The 18182-nt window shown below is 39.8% G+C and overlaps 1 protein-coding gene across 1 annotated transcript in view; it reads left to right on the forward strand.

Annotated features, from left to right (window-relative positions):
* PTPN6 (protein tyrosine phosphatase non-receptor type 6) overlaps positions 1 to 15575 on the forward strand; it is a 30893-nt gene extending 15318 nt beyond the window's left edge. Inside the window, exons 5-15 of the mRNA XM_015814024.1 lie at positions 1693 to 1809; positions 3423 to 3536; positions 3999 to 4095; positions 5187 to 5266; positions 5368 to 5517; positions 5825 to 5956; positions 6524 to 6678; positions 11358 to 11425; positions 12716 to 12867; positions 13376 to 13473; positions 14683 to 15575. Of these exons, the coding sequence (XP_015669510.1) occupies positions 1693 to 1809; positions 3423 to 3536; positions 3999 to 4095; positions 5187 to 5266; positions 5368 to 5517; positions 5825 to 5956; positions 6524 to 6678; positions 11358 to 11425; positions 12716 to 12867; positions 13376 to 13473; positions 14683 to 14809 (1290 nt within the window). The 3' untranslated portion in view covers positions 14810 to 15575. The remainder of the gene's footprint in view (positions 1 to 1692; positions 1810 to 3422; positions 3537 to 3998; positions 4096 to 5186; positions 5267 to 5367; positions 5518 to 5824; positions 5957 to 6523; positions 6679 to 11357; positions 11426 to 12715; positions 12868 to 13375; positions 13474 to 14682) is intronic.
* The last annotated feature ends 2607 nt before the right edge of the window (positions 15576 to 18182 follow it).

Raw genomic sequence — 18182 nt, forward strand, 5'->3', positions numbered from 1 at the left:
AATCTGGAGACATCTGAACCCCCAAAATTCAGAAAAGGAATGGTATAATTGAGAAACAGAATAAAAGAGTTGGAAGGGACCTTGGAGGTCTTCTAGTCCAACCCCTTGCTCAGGCATGTTATAACCCTATAACATTTCAGACAAATGGTTGTCCAATCTCTTCTTAAAACCTCCAGTGTTGGAACACCCACAACTTCTGGGCAAGTCATTTCACTAATTAATTGTTCTAACTGTCAAGAAATTTCTCCTTAGTTCCATTGCTTCTTGTCCTACCTTCAAGTACTTTGGAGAATAGGTTGACACTCTCTTCTTTGTGGCAGCCCCTTAGATATAAGTACTACATTAATAATGACAATTAGCTCCAGACTTGCAAATCATCCTTCTTAGTGGTTTTATATAGATGTTAAGTAACACAGGAGACAAGAAAGAACCTTGGAATCTTTCATTATTATTTTTCAGTAGTGTCTGGAGAAAATGGGATAAGCAATACCTCTAGCTCTCCTGAATCATACTTCTGTATCAGTTTAACCTTCTGAAGTAACTCAAAAATGAATATTTTGAATAGTATTGAACATTTATTAGGAACATACAAGAGCATTATTTTCTAGAAAAGAAAACATTGATGTGTGTTTGGTTTAGGTTGATTAAATCTCAGGAGAGGTTGGATAAACAAAGGAACAATATGAAGATTAGGCCCTAAGGAAGAATAGCTTGGAAAGAAATTGGCTCTTTGTCTTGAGGACACACAAAATAAAACTAACCTAGTACCTCACTGTAATATCCACTGCTCATAGAAATCTGGGTTAGATTATATTTTTCCTGGGCCCTGGATGATTTCACCCCAGAACTTGGAGTGGGTTTAGGATTCCTTCTTTTTTTTCCCAACAGCCAACTGCTGCTCCTGAGAAAATTCAAAGAATAAAAGCTTTCTGAAGTCTTTTGCCTTTCTGTTTAGACTCAAAGGGAAGGAAGTTATCCCTTTGCTCAGAAACTGGTCTTCATTAGTCTACATTAGGCTTTCTTAGTGTCGGGGATGGGAGAAGCCCCTGTGGTTTCACCTAACAGGGATATTTAAAAGCTTGCCGTGTTAGAGGTGCTCATCAACAAAAAATTAAAAATCAAGCAACAGAAGAACAAAGGAGAAATTTCAAGAGCTATTTAAAACATTTAAAAGGACTCTGTGCAGAGTCAATTTGTGGGATCAAAGATCTCATCCTCAAAATGAGAGTGAAAGCTGTCCCTTGTAGAAGGCATACATGACTGTTCAGAGCTTGTCCCAAACATGCTCTGTATGGAATTTATTAGATTATCAACAATGTATCCACAGGTACATTTGCCTGGATGGATGCCTTTTGAAGCAGCTGTACCAAGCCTTTGGTTTCCCTTTGGAATGCTTTGCAGAGCCCAACCAAAATTAATCTTAAGAAGAGACCAATATTTTAATGTAAATACATTTACATAAAGAGATGATAACATTATTGATTCAAAACCAGAGACTATATGCAAGTAAAATAGTATTTAATTGTTTTAATTAAATTAATTATGATTAGCTTTCCACAGGATCAAAAAGGTAACAGCTCAATAAAAAAAATATATAGGTTAAGATTAAGTATGTGTATACATAGGCACAAAGGCAGCTACATATATGAGGGACTAGACTAATAATACTTTTTGTTTTCTCCATTTTTCTAGAAAGGGCAGTACACAATTGGGGGTACAGCAAGGTTCGTCAGTTTGACTGACTTAGTGGAACATTTTAAAAAGACAGGAATTGAGGAGGCATCTGGATATTATGTGTATCTGAGACAGGTAAATAAGCTATTACTTATGGAACATCTCTCTGCATTGTTCAAAAGGTAATTTTATTATGTTGTCTAATGCAGTTTATAGAAAGTGGTATAGATGTGTAAATTCAGACATTATGTATTGTGTGTGTGTAAATGTCATATTATTAGCATCAACAATATTATTTAACATTCTCAAAATTAAAGACAATCACAAAGCCAATTGTGCTAATAAGGTGTTGTGCATGCAAGGTAAATTAATGAACTCTACCACTACTGAAATTTAGCATCAGATAAATCTTAACTTTATGTCCTTGATAGTTTTCATTCATCAACTTCTTTTCTCAGACACTAATTTTGCTTTGATAGTTAACCTTAACAGAGAAACAAGTTAGATTTGCACAAAAATAAGATAGTAATGTGATTTGTTTGATTTTGGCTTTGCATGTTTTACACAGTCAGTCATTGTGGTTTATGGTTTAGTAGGATTTAGTAGGATTTATGGGCCTAGTCCAGTGGTAGTGAACCTATGGCACGGGTGCCAGAGGCGGCACTCGGAGCCCTCTCTGTGGGCACATGCACCATCTCCCCAGCCCTGCCTCCTCCCATGGCCCCCTCCCCACCACCAGCCACCCCGGAGGAGAGTCGCCCCTGGCCGCAGCCCACACGAAGCAGCGCAGCCAAGGACATGGTAGCTGGGCAGTGGGGACAAGACTCTGCCCTTGCACCCCGTCACGTGCAGATGATGCTGTGAGGCATGGGCAGAGGGCGTGGCTGCCATGGCGCTGCTGGGCTGCCTGGGTGATCTGTGGTGGGCCGTGGAGGTGGTGGGTGGCCCAGTGGGCAGGGCAGAGCGGGGACAGGGGTGGTGTTGGGGGTTTTGGGCACTCGGTCTCTAAAAGGTTTGCCATCACTGGCCTAGTCATAGTAACATGTTCAATAAAACATGACTAAAGAAGACTATACTTAGAGTGACATGTAAGGTTAAACCTAGATTCTTTTTCCAAGTTGTCAAAATTTGGAACAAAATTCATATGATGTCTTAGTTGGTATGTCCAATTATAATATGTCCATTTCCCCAAAGTCTCTTTATCTGCCTCTAGTTTTCAATGGTCCTTGCAATCTTGGTCTTTCTGCACATTTGTCACATTTGCAAACAAAGTTTGGGGGTGGCTGCAACTATGGATCATATTTAGTTTCTAAGAAAGTTACAGACCATCTGCAGGCCTCAGCAGGGCTTTTTTTGTCGTAGAACACCCAGAACGGAATTCCGGCACCTTTTTGGGATGGAACCTTGTAGGGTAGGCAAGGCGGGTTGTATGACGTGTGTGAGGTCCCGCACCTTTTTTTTTTTTTCTTACAAAAAAAGCACTGGGCCTCAGAGATATTCTTGGAAATATAACTTATCCCGGAAGCTAATCCTTTGCCTATAACCTGCTAGTTTCTTAGTATTTACTTGTTTTATAAATTTAAGAAAAGATCCAAAAACATTAAATTAGGATGGAGTAGGCATCTGACTAGTGAAATTGATAAGGAAAATATCGATGGGCATCTTGGTGCTCTTACTTGCAAGTCTCTGTCTCAACATTCCTTTTTCCCCTCTCTTCTTTCATTTCATTCTCTCATTCCCTCTCCAAGCCTTTCAATGCCACTCGAGTGAATGCAGCTGACATTGAAAACAGAGTGGAAATGCTCAAAAGGAGGAGTCAAGCAGAAGAGGCAAACAAAGGTGGTTTCTGGGAGGAGTTTGATGTGAGTAGAGTTTTCTGCAGTGAATTATTCCTCCTGTTTTAGCCTTGGGATTCAATGCTGCAATCCAAAGATCCATACACTATTTCTGGAGCCTCTAGGAGCCCCGGTGAACAGCTCCCCTACAGGGAGCTGTAATTCAGCAACATCTGAAAGCCAGAATTTCCTTGCCCGCAATACAGTTGTAGAAGAAATTAGGATTCAGACCAATGGTGTCTCAAGCAGAAATTCATTTCCTTATCAGAGAAAGCATTACTCTCCATACTTTCCTGATGTGAGGTGGCCTTAGCCAACAGGGATGTAATCAATAGTCATACAGTAATTGTGAAATACAACACATCCATTGATTGAACAATTTAAATATTTGAGGGTTTATTTTTTCCCATCTCTTTTTTAAATATAGATGTGCTTTCAGCTATCAGCTACATCTGCATTATTAAAACCTCTCTTCATTTCTTCCTTCAGAGCCTGCAGAAACAAGAGACGAAGAACTTGTATGATCGACACGAGGGTCAAAGACCAGAAAATAAGAGCAAGAATCGCTATAAGAATATCTTGCCCTGTGAGTCTGGAGTTCAACCTTGCTTAGCCTATGAATATAACATAATCGGATAACAAAGATGTAAATACTCCTCTGCCTGCAGTTGAAACATTACAAGTGTATCTCTGTTTTTCAAAAAAGAAAAGAAAAGAAAAAACCCAGTTCCTTAAAAATATGCAGTTAACTTAAAAGCAAAAGTCTGGGTAGCATTTTATTGGATGTTGCACAACCTTTCATAGATATATTGACTTATGAACTAGCTTTTCTCCTTAGGCTAGTCAAGTTAAATTTCTTCCAGCTTGGATGTCCAAATATTCAAAGAATTTTTTTTTCATTTTGCGCAATTTGGGGTAATTAGAAAAAATATTTAATTTTCTATAAAATTTGACTTGAGAATGAAAAAATGCTCTATATCAGAATAAAATAATATAAAACTAGCAAATACCTTTAAATGATTCAAACCAGACTATATTTTAAAAATCTAAAACAACAAGATAAATGTGAGAAAGTAATAGACCGTGACTAAAACTAGAGAGGGAGGAGCAATAACGCAATTCAAGCACTTTGAGTTTCTTCCATGGGGTTGGTGAGTAACCTATTTCTCATGAGAGTAACTCCCACCAGTCTCTCCTTCCCAGTACTATGGTTCTCCAGTTTCCTCCCCATCCCTTCAGCTCTGAAGTCATCAGAGTATTGTGGCTACAATGGCTTTCTTTGGTATACCAGCTTTGTTTAACTGCTATTCTTTTTCCTCACTGCCAAGCAAGACCACAAGCTTCCCGCTGAAGATTTTTCTTTTCTATTCTCTCTCTCTCTCCCTGGGTATAGAAGGAAAGGCACAATTACCTCTGGTTTTTTTCTGCAGGATATTAGAATCTCCTTGAAAAGAAAGAAGTAGAGGAATTAAGGAATAAAAACTTGCATTCCAATTAAGTAGTGTTACTGAAGTCAGAGAATTTGCCAGTGGTACTTTGGAAATAAGAATTTCAGTCCTGTGTTTTCAGATGCTTCAGATGGGTCATGGGAAATAAAAGCTGTCTCCTACCATTTGTATCTAGAAAATTTACTAAAGTGTGATTCTTCAATGACATGTTGTTTGTCTGATGTTCCAGTTGACCACTCCAGAGTCATCCTTCAAGACAGAGATGTGAATATTCCTGGGTCGGATTATATCAATGCCAACTACATCAAAGTGAGTATTAATTTACCCTGTAACATCTAGAGAAAAGAAGGGATGGGGTGGATTTATTCCTTGAGAGTTTTTTTTAATCTCATCTCTTTATTCCTTGGCAGAATGAGCTGTTCAGTCCGGAGGAATGCAGTAAAACCTATATTGCCAGCCAAGGTTGCCTGGAGGCCACCATTAATGATTTCTGGCAGATGGTGTGGCAAGAAAATTCACGCATCATTGTGATGACCACTCGGGAAGTGGAGAAAGGAAGGGTAAGTAGATAGATAGATAGATAGATAGATAGATAGATAGATAGATAGATAGATAGATAGATAGATAGATAGAGAATGAGAGAGAGAGAGAGAGAGAGAGAGAGAGAGAGAGAGAGAGAGAGAGAGAGAGAGAGAGAATTGGACTTACTAAAATCACTTTGGCTACCCCAAAAACTGCTCCAAAGTTGCACTTAAGGAGGAACCTGTAAACTTGTTTAATTGCTTTTAACGAAGGTTTAAATTTAAATAAAGTTCCAGTGGTGCTCTCCCAGTCCCTCTCCCTTATCTTTTTCTGGTTTCCTAATAGAATAAATGTGTTCCCTACTGGCCAGAAGTAGGAAGCAGCAAAGAGTACGGGCCATATATTGTGGAAAATATTGGAGACCGTGAGGCGATAGACTATAAACTCCGACAACTTCGGCTTTCACCAATCAATAATGTGAGTACCTGAAGCCTTAGAGCATTTCCCTCAACCATCCAACTCTGACTCCAAACCTTTGTGGGAACTAAGAAATGAAAAGGAGACAGAAGAATAATACATTTATTCCTCTTCCTTGCATCTTCTAATGTTTTAAAATTGAGCATGCTTCATTCAGAACACTTTGAAACAACTTCATTAAGATTGCAAGTATTCTCCTGTTGCAGAAATATTCTGCCAGATTTTGGGGGAAAGTAGATCTCAAGACACCCTTTTTTATTTATTTGCTTTTTGGCACTTTCTTTGCTCCACAACTAATGAACTAAGCCATTGGGATACCCAATGCATGGAGTCCAAATATACCAAGAGCTGGAACATCAGTTCTTCAATGGGACTTGCAGAGGAAACCTTCTTTGCCCTCATGAAGTTTCTGGCTGGCTGGCAGAAAAAGAGAACTAATCTTCTACTGTCAGTATTGGTAGCTGTGTGTGTGTGTTTTAATTACTGCAAGCAGGATGGAAGAGCAGGAGTAGAATAAAAGGAAAAAGATAGCAGATATGAGGGTGTGCTTTTGTATTCACATATTAGGATGAGGCTGTGAGAGACATCTGTCATTACCAATTCCTGAGCTGGCCAGACCATGGAGTGCCCAGTGAGCCTGGAGGAGTTCTTAACTTCCTTGATGAAGTCAGTCGGATGCAGGAGAGTGTCCCAAGAGCTGGACCTATCGTAGTGCACTGCAGGTGAGTGATCTGCTGCTAATGAGGGCATATTGTGAGATATACCACAGAGAAAACTGCCTGCTACTGGGCATTTTATTTATCTGGGTTCCAGAATTTTTTTTAAAAAAAGAAGATAAGAATTAATACAAATTAATAAAAGGAAAGAAAAAAGAAATCAAACAGAAAGCTAAAAGTGCAAGAAAAGGAAAAAGTAAATAAAAATAAAAAAGAAATAAAGATACAAAGAAATTACTTCTGATCTTACAGTAGTTACAAGTATAATTAGAAATTTACCTCTTTCGCTAAGGCTACAACATATCTCTCTTCTTTCTGTAATATATAATGGTTAATCATCAAAATCATAACTGACACAATAACAGAGTTGGAAGTGACCCTGGAGGCCTTCTAACAATCTCCTTCTCAAGCAGGGGACCCTATACCATTTCCGACAAATGGCTGTTCAATCTCTTCTTAAAAACCTCCAGTGATGGAGCACCCACAACTTGTGGATGCAAGGTATTCCACTGATTATTTGTTCTCACTGTCAGGAAATTTCTCCTTACTTCTAGGTTGGATCTTTTCTTGATAAGTTTCCATCTGTTGCTTCTTGTCCTGCCCTCAGGTGCTTTGGAGAACAGGTTATCCCCCTTTTCTTTGTGACAGCCCCTTAGATTTTGGAAGACTACTATCATGTCACACCTAGTCCTCCTGTTCACTAAACTAGACATACCCAATTCCTGCAACTGCTCTTCATTTGTTTTAGCCTCCAGTTCCTTAATCATCTTTGTTGTTTTTCTCTGCACTCTTTCTAGAGTCTTAACATATCATGCAGTCTCCATGTATCACGGTGACCAAAACTGAATGCAGTATTCCAAGTGTGGTCTTACCAAAGTATTATAAAGTGGTATTAACACTTCACATGATTTTGGTTCTATCCCTCTGTTGATGCAGTTTAGGACTGTGTTGTCTTTCATTTCTTTTTCTGTTTTCCATGAAAAGTCTATAATAAGTTTCCATCAGTAATAAACTAGATACTGTAGTGTTTTTTCTCTAATCAAAGAAGTTCATTTGGCCTCTCAGTAAAATCCATCATCTTTACCAACCATTCCTTCATTGTAAGTTTTGCCAAATAACAAAAACAAATTCCCATGACTTTTTTCCAACCATCAGACCCAAAAGAAAGGCCTACGGTATGGTTTTTATCTTAATCTTTGAAATCACCTAAATCAACACGTTTATTTGAATCCCATATTTTCTAACCTTTTTACATGTCCACCAATACCTGTTTTAGGTATTCATTTATTTTTCCCCCAGAGAGATTTAACTTGCTTTATACGAATTACAAAAATATTGATGAAATGCTTTTTGCTTGGCCACTCTGTCCTTTAATTTAGTATCTCCCTCTTGTTATTCATTGTTATGTTTCATTTCTCTTTCTTTTACTAACCATTTTCCTGGTTTGTTTTCAAACTCAAAGTTTTTTTGCTTTACATAATTCATTTTTGTTCCCATTTCTCAATGTTTTTTTCCTTTACATAATTCATTTTTATTACCATTTCTCTTGCTTAGCATAGATAACTGTAATTGTAAAAGCTTAATTTGTTAAGAAATTTTCTCTGTAGATTTCTTTAATTTTTATCGCATGCAAAATAGTTGGCTTTTTCTTTTGTCTCTTCTTTTTGAATTCATTATTATGTTGTAAGATCTCAGATAAAGGTTTTACTTGCCGTGAAGGTACTTAAATCATAACTTTAGTTAAATTATTTTCACAAAATTCTTTAATTTCTTTTTACAGTCCTTCACTATTGTTTCTTTCTAAACAACATTTAGATTGAAATATAAATTTCTCTCCCAAATGTAAATTAGTCTCCATCTAAAAGAACTGGATTTCCTGTTATAAACTAAACACACAGGGTTATAATCTGAAAGTTTGCTAATATGTCTACTTCAGAAACCTTAGTAACCAAAATCTTTGAAATCTATATCATATCTATTCTTGAAAAAGACCCAATGTCTTTCAGAAAAGTAGGTGTACTCTCTTAAATTACCATTTCTTTTTTGTTTCCATATGTCCACAAGCTAGAATGCTACAATAAAATAAAATAGAATAAAGCTGGAAAGGACCTTGGAGGTCTTCTAGTCCAGCCCCCTGCTTAAGCAGAAGAACCTATACCATCTCAGACAGGTGATTGTCTAGTCTCTTCTTGAAAATCTCCAGTGATGGAGCAAGCTATTCCACTGGTTGATTGTCCTCACTGTCAGGAAGTTTCTCCTTAATTCCAGGTTGCTTCTCTCTTTGATCAGTTTCCAACCATTGTTTCTCCTTCTCTCTGATTCTCTGGTGAACAACCTGGCCCTCTCTGCCTTGTGGCAGCCCCTCAGATACTGGAATACTGCTATCATGTCCCTCCCAGTCTTTCTTTTCTCTAGACTGGCCATACCCAAATCCTGCAGCCGTTCTTCATATGTTTTAGTCTCCAGGTCTTTGATCATCTTAGTTGCTCTTCTCTGAATTTTTTCCAAACTCTCAACATCTTTTTTGTGATATTTTGACCAAAATTGGCTGCAGTATTCCAGGTGTGGTCTTACTAGGGTTTTATAAAGCGGTATTAATACTTCATGTGATCTTTATTCTATGCCTCTGTTTATACAACCCAGGATTGTATTAGCTTTTTTGGTTGCTGCTTCAGACCAGTGGCTGTCTCTACTTAAAAACCTCCAATGATGGAGCACCCACAATTAACTATTCCACTGGTTCATTGTTCTCACTGTTAGGAAGTTTCTTCTTAATTCCAGGTTGCTTCTCTCCTTGATTAGTTACATCCAATGTTTCTTGTCCTATCTTCTGGTGTTTTGGAAAATAAGTTGACTCCCTCTTCTTTGTGGCAGCCCCTCAGATACTGGAATACTGCTATCATGTCCCTCCCAGTCTTTCTTTTCTCTAGACTGGCCATACCCAATTCCTGTAATCGTTCTTCATATGTTTTAATCTCCAGACCTTTAATCGTCTTAGTTGCTCTTCTCTGCACTTTTTTTTTCAAAGTCTCAACATCTTTTTTGTAGTGTGCTGACCAAAACTGAATGCAGTATTCCAGGTGTGGTCTTACTAAGGTTTTATAAAGTGGTATTAATACTTCACATGATTAACTAAGATACGGAGATAAATATGTTGGTTCCTAACATTATCGAAAAAACGGACGACGGTATATAACGACCGAGTACGAATTCACTAGTAGGTGATCCTGAGGTTCCAGGGAGAGTGTTAATGATAAAAACTCGGTCCAAAGCGGATTAGACATGAACATGGAAACCAAAAAGGACGGATTCACATTTTGAAACGAAAACTCCACATCAAAATTCATTTTGTTTGATAGGGCCCATTGTTCAAGTCTGTCAAGATCCTTTTGGAGCCTGAGCTTGTCTTCTGGGATGTTGGCTATTCCTGACAGCTTAGTGTCATCTGCAAATTTGATGAGTTCCACTTCTATTCCCTCCTCTAAGTCATTGATGAAGATATTGAAGAGTACTGGGCCTAAGACAGAGCCTTGTGGTACCCCACTGCTTGCTTCCCTCCATGTAGATGTAGTACCATTAAAGAGTACTCGTTGAGTACGGTTTGTCAGCCAGCTACAGATCCATCTGGTGGTGATGCTGTCTATCCCACATTTTTCTAGCTTACCAAGAAGTAGGTTATGGTCTACTTTGTTGAATGCATTACTGAAATCTAAGTATACTATGTCCATAGCATTTTGCTGGTATACTGCTTTAGCCTAAATTATCCATCAGATCAGATAAAACTTTTAGTAATTTGCCTTGAGTTTCCGAGCTCCCCTTCTTGAAAAAGGTAGTTGAGAAGATGGTTGCACTGCAGCTGCAGAGGCCCCAGAAGAAACCAATTATTTAGACCTTTTCTGGTCAAGATTCAGGCCAAGACATAGTAGCGTAACACTATTGTTTTCACTTATTGATACCTCTGGAGGAAAGAGATTGAAATGGCCCCTACCCTGCTCTTCAATGGACCCTGAAGCCCTGGCTCTGCCCCAGGCTTTGGACTAGGGTGAGTGGAGGATTTCTTTGGATTGGTGCAAGATTGGTTGTGGGCTGTTTCTCCTAGGAGAACCATGGGTCTCTCCTTGATTCATTGTTTTGTTATATTCTGTATTATTGTTGGTTGCCACCCAGATTTCAAGAATTGGACAATCTAATTAGTGTGATTAATAAATATAAAATACTTCTGAGGTTTTGTTTGAAATGTTCCAGCAGTGTCTTGTCAGTTGACAAATCTAGGTATAATCCAACAAGGCTATTCTGTCCTTTGCATTCTTGTTAGTACCATTTGGATCCCAGGCTTCGGCTCCTGTGCCCACTAGTTCACTAGATTGGTGAATGCAAGAGGCACTACTTTCTCTGTGGTAACCCTCTAAATTTGTTGGATTTTGGTGCAGATCTCTAGGAAAATATAAGACATTGTTTAAATTGTCTGTTCCTGAGTTACTTCCATGTGTACATTCTGCTCTCAAAAATATCATTGTTGGCTCAGTTCTTGATAGTGCTTTTAATACGTTTACATAGATTTGGGTCAAACCACAGTACTGTTTGTGGAACAGTCATAAAGTGGCATAAACATATTGAAATGTGCCTATTTTGTGGCCAGAATGCACTCCGATGCCCATAATCCCCATTTCTTCCTCTTTCTACAGTGCTGGGATTGGTCGCACTGGGACCATCATTGTCATTGATATGACTGTGGATATGATTTCCACCAAAGGTGAGACTGGTTTGGGTTTCTGACCTTGGATTGGCTGAAGCCTCCATTCGTGCTTCCCACTAATGACCTGCAAAGCCTTGATATAGTATGAGAAATAGGGAGGAAACACCATACAGGGATAGGCAAGGATCACTTAAGGCTCTCTCTCTCATGGGCTGGGAGGCATAGCAGGAAAGAGGTTGGCAGAGCATGTTAGGATGAAGTGGAGAAAGATCCTTAATTAGCCATGACAGGGAAGTTGCTACATCTACCTTTCTGGTGATCGTCATTTCTAGGCATTTAGAGTCAAACACCGCATGTGAACAGATTTAAACCGTGATCAAGTAAATATTTAGTGTATCAAGGTTGAAATTCCACAGACTTTAAGGAGGCTGCTACAAGTATCCTATTTACATCTAGTAATGAACATAAACAGATCATTTTTGCAAGTATAATGAGTCGGATTTAAAAGTGCTTAATTGTTGCTGGATTGTTATGACTTTTAATTATTAATTTAGAAAATAATTTATTTAAATGGGAAAGTATAAATCACCAAGTGTTTAACGGAATTTACGAAGTCTTTCGTCGGATCTTTAAGACTTGTACACATGAAATAGACTTCTTTGATGAAATCACGAAGACACATTTGTAAAGTGAATAAATAATCTAAAAATAGGGTGGAAATAATGAAGTATTCATTGTCAAGGTGGGGAACATACATAATACTTCCTCCTATTTTCCCCACAACAACTTTGTGAGGCAGGAGAGTGAGTGACTGGCCCAAAATCATCCTGCTATTTTCACGTCTAAGGCAAAGCTAAAATTCCCAGTTTCCTGGTTTCTAGGCCAGCACCTTAACCCAGTGATGGCGAACCTTTTAGAGACCGAGTGCCCAAACTGCAATTCAAAACCCACTTATGCATCGTCGGGTGCCGGGTGGTGTGGCCCATTGGGTGGCCGTGGCTGTGGTGGTAATGGCAGACTGGGTGGGACTAAAAAGTTCAATTAATCAGTTCCAACTTTGCAAGATCTTTTTTTTTTCCCTGCGAGAAGTTGAAATTGACTGATTAATTGAATCTTTTTTTTTTTGCACACGGCAGCAGAGGCCTAAAGCGAAAAGGTTTTATAAAACCCAGCTGAAGGCCTAGGACTGGGGCGACGGCACGCATGCCCACAGAGAGGGCTCTGAGTGCCGCCTCTGGCACCCGTGCCAGAGGTTCGCCAGCACTGCCTTAACCACTATGTCAATCCGGTTCTGCATGCTATAACCTGTTTTCCCATTCCTCCTTTCTCTTTCTCATTGTGTCCCAGGACTGGACTGTGACATAGATATCCCCAAGGCCATTCAAATGGTCCGGTCGCAGCGCTCAGGAATGGTGCAGACTGAAGCTCAGTACAAGTTCATCTATATGGCCATATGCCAATATATAGAGATCACCAAAAAGAAGCGGGACATCATGCAGGTAGTGGTTTGAAGGAGGCATGCAAATGCCAGCCTGTTACTTTGGGTGGTGATTATATTTTCCTCTGGAGAAGCAGATGGCATCCACTACAATAGAGTTAGCTGAGCTCCCTAGCAAAGGGACAATAGCTGTGGCACATTCATCTTCTAGCAGCCACGTTAGAGACGCTTGTTAAAGAACCAAGCTGGTTTAATCCTCATTGACCGAGCCCTTGCCATCTTCGCTGGCTGTGCAATAATCAGTGGATCTTGACCAAGAGACTTGCCAGTCAGGATCACAGCGAAGGAGAGATTTCAAGTTCCTTCACAGTCAAGTTGGAGAATGGAAGAAGAAGAACAGATGGTGGGAGATGGGTGTTGTTTGTTTTGGTTGTGAAGGGAGACTTCTGCTTCCTTCTGTTCACATTGGCAGTTTCAGCTCCTTGCCTTCCATACAGTAAGACAGTGCTCAGTGAACAACAAACCCCCTGCTCTAGCTTTACTTTTACCCCTTTCTCTCTCTGCTCCAGTCTCCAAAAGGAAGACTAAATGAATCAGAATATGGGAATATCACCTACCCACCTGCCCAGAAGACCTCACACCCGAAGGTTTCTAGAAAATCTTCCAGGTAAGACCTTTTCAAAGCAAATAATAGTATGTATGAGGACAATCCAATGTTCTGAAAGTGGTAGAGATTAGATAATTAACATTCTTCTCTCCTGGAGCAAACTCTAAACTAGATGCAAGTTTCATGTCTAAAAACGTTCAGCAATGTTGAATTTAAACTGGATAGAAGAAACTAAGAATAATGGATATTTTCCTGATCTCTATCAATGACATACGTAACACCATCCTAAACTTGTTGTGTAGCATTCTTCAATATTTTGGGGGGTACTCTGATTGAAAACAAATATCTATATGAATCAAAACTTGGGAAATAATTTCCTGAGAGATAAGTTGAAAGATTTAGCCTAGAGGGGGAAAAATGAAAGGGAATCATGATGACAGTCCTCAAGTACTTGTCACACACAATAGAGATTGCTTGTCTCTTGTTGCTCTAAAATTTAGAATTAAAGCCAATTGATGAAAGTTGCAGGAAAATCACTCTCCGCTGAATGTTAACAGAATAGACTATGAAGTATTTAACAGGTTGTCTTTGGAGCGTCTTCTTTGTTGATGCTTTGTTGATGGCAATCTGATGAATTGAAAGAATTCTGAAATTTGATCCTGTATATATGTGAAAGTGAATGGCTGATGTCCAAAACCCATTCCAATAATATGATTTTATGCTATATACGTGCTGTATTAAAAGGTTATTTTAAAAAATACTACTTAACCTGCTCTATTTATGAAGAATACACAGAAACAAAAAAAAAATACTAGAAAGCAAATCCCTTTGATTAATTGGACGGGTAGAAAACTGGATTTAAATAAGCTGTTTCTCAGAATTTGAATAGCTCAAATATAATTTGAGACCACACTCTGGATCTATAGACTGGTATGTTCTCATTTATTCCTTTCCACCCCATCTCAACTCAGTCTCCTTAGTTAATAACGTCCTTATTTTTTCATGTAAATCAAATCATGTTTGGTCTGTTTATGCAAACTGGTTAAGTGTGAGTTGCCAAACAACCACAACAAACTGGATTGAAAGCCAATATTTAATTGTGCTTTCTTGTGGGTCATCTGATAAACAGAAAGCAGCAATGTTTTTCCTTAAAGCAAGAAAGAGAAGAATATGAGAAGTTGCATGAGGCTCATGCACATAACAAGCCCATTGCTGATTCAACATTATCTGTGAACCTTGTCTTCTTTTGTTCTTTTCCCCCTTATACAGGCAAAGGGAGGAACCAACCCTCTACGAGAATTTAGACAACGTGAAAGGAAAAAAGGAAGAGAAGGGCCAAAAACCTTGGCCATCTGGGAAAGAAAAGAAACCTAAAGGCTCTTTGAAGAAAAAGTAACCATCATTGGCTCCATTCGCAGTGAACATTTGTCCTTGCTAATAATTTTGTCTAGAGGCTTACAGAATTGTTTTTGTCACTGCATGGAAAACCCAGTTGGCACTTTCTCCTTTCATCAATTCATTCTCTATTGTCCCCTGGTCCCTTACCTATATTATTTTAAATTATCTTAGGCATCTTAGATGTTTATTTTATTTTCATGTAGAATCTTGCTCCCACTGCGATTGTGCAGATTATGGTTCTCAGCCACCAGTTTATTGCCTTGACTCCTTCATTATCTCCTAAACTTCCCCATCTTTCAGCGTATCTACTAGCTACAGTAGATCTGCTGTTTTCGAGTCTGCGCAAAGTACCTTCTTCGGTCTAGGTACTAAAACATCTGCTTATGTTCCCCAGACCTCTCCTAAAAGGGCCTAGTCCTTCCCATTTTTTAGAACGTATCCCTTACTAGGTGGTACAAAGCTGAGTATGGAGCTGGAGCTGGCAAACCATGCACTTTCGCTTTGGGCCATTCCACTTATTGGACCCAGAGGCTGAATACAGTGCTTTTCAATAAGCATTGCTTCCCTAGCTTAAGCTTTCTAATCTACTTTCTTCCTACTTTTTGTTTGAAACTTCATCAGATCAAAGCTGACCATGTTCCATTTACAGCTGGGAACCACAAGCTCAACAGCTATCTGTTTATTCACCAACCTTTTGCAATTGCACTCTGTAAATAATAGATTGGGTTGCTTTACTCTGTAAATAAACCAGATATTGTTTGGTATGTGCCTCCTCTCACTCACTCAATATATCTATTTAATATATTTTAATATAGCATAGATTTTAATATAGTCATGGCCAGGAGGGTCTATGAGCGACTGCAGGTTATGTGCCAGTTAACGTCCTTTCCTAGACCAACAATCCGTACTTACAGTCACTCATGCCCTAGTCACCTCCTATCTCGACTATTGCAACCTGTTCTACATGGGGCTACCCCTGAAAAGCATCTGGAATCTCCAGTTTATTCAAAATGTAGCAGTCTACATGGTTTTGTGCAGATCTCAGTGTGCACATGTGTCACCTCTCCTGCAGGAGCTGCATTGGTTGCCAGTTTGCTTCCGGGTGCAATTCAAGGTGCTGGTTGTCACCTTTAAAGCCCTTCATGACTTGAAACCAGGTTATCTGAGGGACCATCTCTTGCTGGTCACATCCGCCCGACCCACTAGAGCAGGGAGGCAAGGAATGTTGTGGGTCCTGTCTCCTAAAGAGGTACATCTGTTGAGACACAAAAGAAGGGCCTTCTCTCTGGTGGCTCCCTCTATTTGGAATATCATCCCTTCAGAAATTAGACTGCCCACCCATTTTGACAGTCTTTTGTAAGGCCCTGAAGACTTGGTTTTGCCAGCAGACTTGGGGAAACCAGAATGGGATGGAGCCAGTGGTGGGATTCAGCCGGTTTGCACCGGTTCGGCAGAACCGATACCTAATTTTTGGTTGAGTTCGGTGAACCAGTTATGATAAATCTGTGTTTTCTAGAACACGTCTGGTTTATCATACAACTTCCTTCCAGGCGGGGAGAAAAAAACCCTTCCCCAAAAGTCCAAGAGAGGAGAAATGGAAACCAAAGAGAGGAGAAATGGAAACCAAATGGAAACCAAATGGAGACACGGTCCCTTCGATCACGTCATTCAGTCGAAAACTAGGTGGTGCTTCTCATACGTAATTTCAGGAATAGACGCTTCATCTCTCTAGTTTTCCGATTGGTGCATCGGGAAATCTCTAATCGGCCTACCTCTAAAGGAATAGGATCCTACTCCTACAATGAAAAGATGTTGAGGATAAATCACCCAGCTGATGATGCTCGGATAAAAGCGAAGAAAATTGCAAGTGAGGACGCCAATCAAGAAGCAATATGGAAATATCTTAAATAACATTTTTATTGTTTTTGTCTGGTATTAATATTTTTTCATTAATATTTTAAAACTTATAGCATAATCTAGTTTTGTGTACCTCTTTTATTGTTCTTATTTAAGTATTAAATGCGTGAAATAATAAACTACATTTCGGTATATCGTTTTTTAATACTTAAAATGGTCATTAGTGCAGAGAACCGGTTGTTAAATTCTTTGAATCCCACCACTGGATGGAGCCCATCAAATGGCTCATTTGACTGTGTGTTGTATCCCTGGGTGGGTGGGTGGGTGGGTGGTTATTGTTTTTTTTTCTATATTGTGTTTTTGTTGTTTGTAAACTGCCTAGAGTCACTGTGAACAAATAGGTGGCTATATAAAATTTCTAAATAAATAAATAAAAACTAGAATTTGAAACAGATTCCATGGGGCGGGGCTCTTGGATAAGTATGTGAGTCGGGAGGATCCGTATGTGCTCGCAGACAAGTAACAAATCTATCATTGGCTAAATACAAACATTTGCGCCTTGCACTAAGTCTGCCACTTTTTGCATTTTTAAGGTTGTTCTCCCTCCCCCCTCCCCAGATATGTATAAAGTTAGTGAACACTGAAATCAGCATACATTCACCACCAGATGGGATTGTTATATGGATATAGGCCAGTGGTGGCAAACCTATGGCACGTGTGCCAGAGGCGGCACTCAGAGCCCTCTCTGTGGGCACGCGTACTGTTGTCCCAGCCCCGCCTCTCCCCGCAGGCCCCTCCTCAGCAGCATCCCCCCTGGAGGAGAGTCACCCCCGGGTGCGGACCACGTGGAACAGCACAGCCAAGCACATGGCAGCAGGGACAAGACTCCACCCTCATGCCCTGTCGCACACAGATGATGTGTGGAATGCGGAGGGCGTGGCCACCATGGCGCTGCTGGGCCACCTGGGCGATCTGCGGTGGGCCATGGAGGTGGTGAGTGGCCCTGCAGGTGGGCAGGGCAGTTTTTGGGCACTCGGATTCTAAAAGGTTCGCCATCACTGATATAGGCTATATTTCAGGCAGCCCTGAGACATACCAGGTAACATGTAATATTAAAAATAAAATATCAAGCAAAGTCAATGAAGTGATTCATTCATCGCTCAATAGTAGTAACTGTGAGAGGGATCTCGGAGTCCTAGTGGACAATCACCTAAATATGAGCCAGCAGTGTGCTGCAGCTACCAAAAAAGCCAACACAGTGCTAGGCTGCATTAACAGAGGCATAGAATCAAGATCACGTGAAGTGTTAATACCACTTGGTAAGGCCACACTTGGAATACTGCATCCAGTTTTGGTCACCACGATGTAAAAAAGATGTTGAGACTCTAGAAAGAGTACAGAGAAGAGCAACAAAGATGATTAGGGGACTGGAGGCTAAAGCATATAAGGAACGGTTGCTGGAATTGGGTATGTCTAGTTTAACGAAGAGAAGGACGAGGGGGGACATGATAGCA

The sequence above is a fragment of the Protobothrops mucrosquamatus genome, unplaced genomic scaffold (genome assembly GCF_001527695.2).
Source record: "Protobothrops mucrosquamatus isolate PMUCROS unplaced genomic scaffold, P.Mucros_1.0 scaffold212, whole genome shotgun sequence".
Classification (NCBI taxonomy): domain Eukaryota; kingdom Metazoa; phylum Chordata; class Lepidosauria; order Squamata; family Viperidae; genus Protobothrops; species Protobothrops mucrosquamatus.